The 5,178-nt window shown below is 39.7% G+C and overlaps 1 protein-coding gene across 2 annotated transcripts; it reads right to left on the reverse strand.

The window, feature by feature from the left end:
* Positions 1-1,864: 1,864 nt before the first annotated feature.
* LOC148878679 (RNA-binding (RRM/RBD/RNP motifs) family protein) lies at positions 1,865-4,744 on the reverse strand. 2 transcript variants are annotated; one of them, XM_088958492.1, is made up of 4 exons: positions 4,180-4,744; positions 2,948-3,049; positions 2,358-2,630; positions 1,865-2,165 (listed from the first exon to the last, which is right to left on the reverse strand). In XM_088958492.1, the coding sequence occupies exons 1-4, from the start codon at positions 4,624-4,626 to the stop codon at positions 2,112-2,114; spliced, it is 876 nt and encodes a 291-aa protein (XP_088814618.1). In that variant the 5' UTR covers positions 4,627-4,744; the 3' UTR covers positions 1,865-2,111. The 2 variants fall into 2 exon arrangements, with proteins under 2 accessions (XP_088814618.1, XP_088814607.1); XM_088958481.1 differs by having other exon boundaries at positions 1,865-2,191; positions 4,180-4,716.
* Positions 4,745-5,178: the final 434 nt, after the last annotated feature.

Raw genomic sequence — 5,178 nt, forward strand, 5'->3', positions numbered from 1 at the left:
ACCCACCATTCAGTTGTTCTCTCTATGTCTGTCTCTCTTTCTCTAACTTTCGAACTGACTTAGACATGCATAGTGGTATATTAATTGGATCATGGTCCATCTCCAGGTATGCAATCATCAAGATCAACTTGTAAAAACCAACCAGCACAGTCGCTCTCTGTCATATTCAACACGTTCTTCAGATTTACCAAGCGATCTTAAGGGGATATCAGTTGCATTTCCATGATGGGCAACAAAGTTAATATCTAGATATTTCAAAAGTGTTCTCAAAGAATAATGGAGATACAGAAATAAGGTTTCAGTAGTGATGTTTATGAACAAAATGGGGATGTGCGATGAGGGTGAATAAATCAATGGAGATGAACTTTTTAACCAAATGATATTTTAGAGCTTCTACTCAAGCTCTTCATGGCTATCAATGTTTTCACTGCTCCGCAAATTTTACAAGAAGCCATTCAACGACCAAAATTATCATTTGTCAACATGCCATACAAGCCTCAAAGTTAATGAATTTTGTAAGAATATGTTATGTGCCTTGGGAGAATTCACTCCTAAAAGGTAGTTGTTAGAGAGAAGGAACTCAAGCACATATATACCCCACAACAGCATCTCATACTACCGATATGAGATACTTCACATCAGGGCGGAGCCAGGACTTTTTTTATGAGGGGGGTCAAAGCTTATGGATGGGCCATAGGGGGGGCCAACCATTGGGTGAAAAGTGAGGGGAGAGAACAATCTTACATATAAAAATGTATTGAATGTGCAAATTTCTGGACCATAGGGGGGCCATGGCTCCCCTGGGTCCCCCCTAGCTCCACCCCTCCTTCACATTAGCATCCCATACTACCAACATGGGACAGAGGACCATAACAGAAAAGACAAGAAAGAAAGAGGGCAGTGGAGGTTGTGGAACCATTAATAGTGATTGGCGGGAGGGGATGGTAAGCAGAGACGTGGAGAGGGAGAAGAGAAAAGGGGCAAAAGAGGGTTTAGGTTTACAATTTACGAAGACATGAAAATTAATTTTCAAAACAAATAAATTTTCAAAAGTAAAATTTGTAATTAGTCTCAGTCTCACGGTTAGAGTGTCCGCACATGAGAAATCTGTTAGCGTGCAATGCTGAGGTGGAGATGTGTAATTGGTCCCACAGCCCGCTCAACGCTGTGAGGCGTTCAGCTAATCCGAACGCTGGAAATAACAAGTGAGAAATAAACAATTTCTAATTTGACATAAAATTAATACAGAAACTGACAAAAGAGTAAAACACATTGAATTGGGATCTGCTCCTCACAGGAACATCCCACTGTGCATTGGGAACATTTGTCATAAATAATAACACATAAGTACGGGAAATGTTCTTAAATGTATGGTGGGATGTGCCTGTGCGGTCAGTGTGAGGCGCCATGTGTGAGGAGCATATCCTGTCTCAAACACATTGGCCTTCTAATTATTATATATGTTTCTGTGTGTGTTGCCCAGATCTGGTCTCAAACACATTGGCCTTCTAATTCTATGTACATGACCTACTTATAAAATAAGTGAGCATAATTTCATAAGTTGGCTAAGACTTTAATCATATTTTTATTGGTTAACATCCTTGGGATTTGCTTAATAATAAAACTCGGGTCTAAAATCTCTAGTTCCTTCAAAGTAAGCTGGAAATATCATCTTCCAAAACGAATTTCTGCATTTGGAGAAAATGGATTACTCACTTTCAATGTATTAGATGCAGAAAAGGGAATAAAATTGAAAATTTGAAATCATTAAATGATTCAGGCCCAAAAAAAATCATAATTAAAAGAAAGAAACTAATATTATTCGTCTAGGAAGCTTAGTGATCTTTATCAGAAAATCCATGACTTGGCTATGTAAAACCACTTTGACCATTACTGAAAATTACTAATAAATTCTCTACAAGGAAAGCTTCTAACTTACAAGCTAGAAGGTAATTGTGGAAATGCATTATAGAAAGCAAGAAATGAAAATGATTGATCATTTCCAAAATGATTGAATTTGTAGAAGCTAAACAATGTAACATTCCATTTCATCAATGTTAGTATTAAATTTATTGGTTGTGAGCTCCCAAATCTATAGCATGCTTTTCCATTCAAGATCGCTTGCCCTGTGCTAGGCTAATACGCATTGTTCGCCCTTCCAGCTCCTACAAGCCCATGATAAAAGTAAATACTACAAAGAAATAGTAAGAGAACCAAAGCAAAGATTATTTGCAATTTTAAAATAATTTTCTCATTTTAGCGGAGAAAAAGATACCTGTAATTCAAGCAATCTTAAAAAATCTGTCCAGATATGTGTGTGTGTGTGTGTGAGAGAGAGAGAGAGAGAGAGAGAGTACCACTCCATTAAGATGTTCAAGCGCAGCTTCCATCTCTGGTTCTGATGAGTAGCATACAAAGCCATAACCACGAGATCTACCTGTCTCTCCATCATATAGAACCCTTGCTCCAATCACATTTCCATATTCTTGGAACACTTTTGTCAAACTTTCAGATGTGACTGACCATGATAAGTTCCCAACAAAAAGCTTGTATTCACTTTCAGGATACAAAGATTCTCTAGGCCTTGGTTTGTCCGAGAAGTTCACCCGCAGTGTCCTCCCACAGTATTCCTGAAATCAAATATTTCATTCTGGTTGCTTTTCAGTCTAAGAACTTGGAATTTGGAAAGAAAGGAGCACTAAACAAATAAACAACATCCTAGAAACAAGTGAAATCTATATACTTGATAAATAAGTATTTCATATACATATAGAAGTTACTAGAGGTATCACATAAAAGTGTTTATCCGAAAGCTTCTCAAATAAAAGTTGATATGAAAATTTATCTGAAAACATTTGTTTAGTTTTTAACAGATGATATAACCTTACTGAATGGAGGATAAGAATTATAAGAGAGAGAGAGAGAGAGAGAGAGAGAGAGTTCTTACACTTCCATCAAGATTTTCAATGACTCTGTTAGCATCCTCAATGTTGCTCATTGTGACAAACCCAAATCCTCTACTTTTTCCAGTATCCCTGTTGTAAAGCACCTAAAACCAAAACCATCCATGTTAGTCAGTTAAGATACGTATGGCATACCACCACATGTATATAGACACGATCTTGAGATTTAATGTCAATGTACTTTTTAGTAAGTTGTACCCACTTACATGGTAGAGACAGATATAAAGCTAGATAAGGAGGATAAAGCGATAGCAGGGGGTTCCCTCAACCCATCTCCACCTAATATGCAACTCACAAATAAAGAGTTGACAAGTAACAGTCTGTAAAGGATTCCCCACTAAAACCATATTTTTCCTTGTATTGGAAAGAATTCCCCCATAGCATGGTGGGAATCTTATTTCCCCTTTCCCATGTAAAATATTTGACTGGAAAATGGAAAGCTCTGTTGGCAGTTTAATCCATTCCCTTGCCTTATGTGGGAACACCTCAAACACATCATGAACTGTTGGGGTTGCGGCCCACATGCAGAGAGGGTCTGGCAATTTGATTGGAATGAGATTCCTTTGTTTAACACCATTGCTAACTGTGCACTAGCACCAACCATTTCTTGAACAGATCGACCATCAGTCCCCATCCATACATAAACTGTCCAACAACTAGGGTTTGAGACTCCTCCACTCAATAGGGTTCACAATGCCATCACCAGACTCTGTTTGATTGCATCTCCTCGTCCCTTTCTATTGGACAAAACAAGGAAGCTGAGGAAAACCTTGGAAGAAGAGTTATTGCACAGTGTCTGCCTGGACATGGAAATGCATCCCCTCTTTCTTTCTCACAGTCCAGTGAGGCTCTTCCATCTACCCTTTTAATAAGTTACCTCATGTATCAAATGGGCATGTCCTATGGCACAGATTGCACAAAAACATCTGCTTGAGCCTTGAGAAAATGCCTTATACAATCTTCGGTTACAATACGAAACTACATTTTGACAAATATAAAGAAATGAGAAATCACATTTAGTAGGAAAAAAAAAAAGGTTGAAGGGATTGTACATGACAGTATCATTATTTGCCTTTCCCATGGTGTCTAAATAAACGAGCACAATAAGCTAAAAGAATGTCATCAATAGAATTATTTATTGATGAATCTGCAAAGGACTATTTATTGATGGGAACAGCACAATTAGGGAACGTCTAGGATTGGGAATAGCACATACCTCAACCATCTCTGGACTTCCATATTGTTGAATGATTCCAGCAAGTTGAGCACTGTCACAGCTATAAGGCAAATTACCAAAGTAAAGCTTAGTATTCACGGGATCCGTAGCCTCTCCTTCAGTAGAAACCTGTTCTACCTGTTCCTCTCCCTTCTCATCCCCTTCCTCCTCTACAATCTCCCGTGCCGTTTGGATTGCCGCTGCTGCCTCTTCTTGTGCGACAGAAGCAGAGATCCTCGATATCCTCCATTTCTGAGACTGAGAGATCGCGCCGATAGAGAGCGAGTCGGTCGTGAGAGAGTGAGATATAGGGGCTACTTGCAATGTACGCGTAAGAGAAATTTTAAGTGAAAAATCGGAAGACGCGTACTTCGAACGGATGCATGAGGTAGCAGCCGTGGCAGTAGAGAAGCATGAACCAACGGTTGCTGCGGCCGCGGCAGCCATGTCGCCGGAAAGTGCAGTGGTGGTGGTTTTTTCTGTTAAGTGAAGGCGGTTGCTTTAGTGAAGAAAGAGAGACGAGAGATCGGTGCGTGCGTTATCCAAGATGATGTGGGGTCCTCCGTGTCCAATGAGAAGGGGAGCGATTTGAGGGATAAGGTTTATTTTCCACGTAGGAAATACTTCTATCAATATATGTGGTGTTGGGCTGTGGGCTCCGTTTGTGGCTCACTTTTTATCTACCAAAGGGCCCATTGGGTCTTCATCTGATCTAGGTAAACCCAATGTGCGGTACCCACATATATCCCATCTATCTATCTATCATAAGATTGGAATCATGAATCCCCACACAACATCGAATGGGTAGAAGTGGCACCTTAGGTCCTTAGCATAGGGATTGTCATTTGTCATGAATCTCATCTGGTCGCATGTGGAGTACGGTAGTATTCGCTCTGCGACTCAAGCCTGCCGAAATATTCCTTTTCCGGTGCACGGGAAAAATATTCTCAACCGTGTATTGACAACAACTCCTACTAACAATTTCCGGACATGTTTCTA

The sequence above is a fragment of the Nelumbo lutea genome, chromosome 1 (assembly GCF_056320005.1).
Source record: "Nelumbo lutea isolate HS-2025 chromosome 1, American lotus-T2T, whole genome shotgun sequence".
Taxonomy (NCBI): Eukaryota; Viridiplantae; Streptophyta; class Magnoliopsida; order Proteales; family Nelumbonaceae; genus Nelumbo; species Nelumbo lutea.

Coding starts and splice junctions, on each gene's coding strand:
- LOC148878679 (XM_088958481.1), bottom strand. CDS start 4,626: ATGGCTGCCGCGGCCGCAGCAACCGTTGGTTCATGCTTCTCTACTGCC. Junction 2,631..2,947: donor TTGAAAATCTTGATGGAAGT/GTAAGAACTCTC, acceptor ATTTGATTTCAG/GAATACTGTGGGAGGACACT. Junction 2,192..2,357: donor TTGAACATCTTAATGGAGTG/GTACTCTCTCTC, acceptor ATTTCTTTGTAG/TATTTACTTTTATCATGGGC.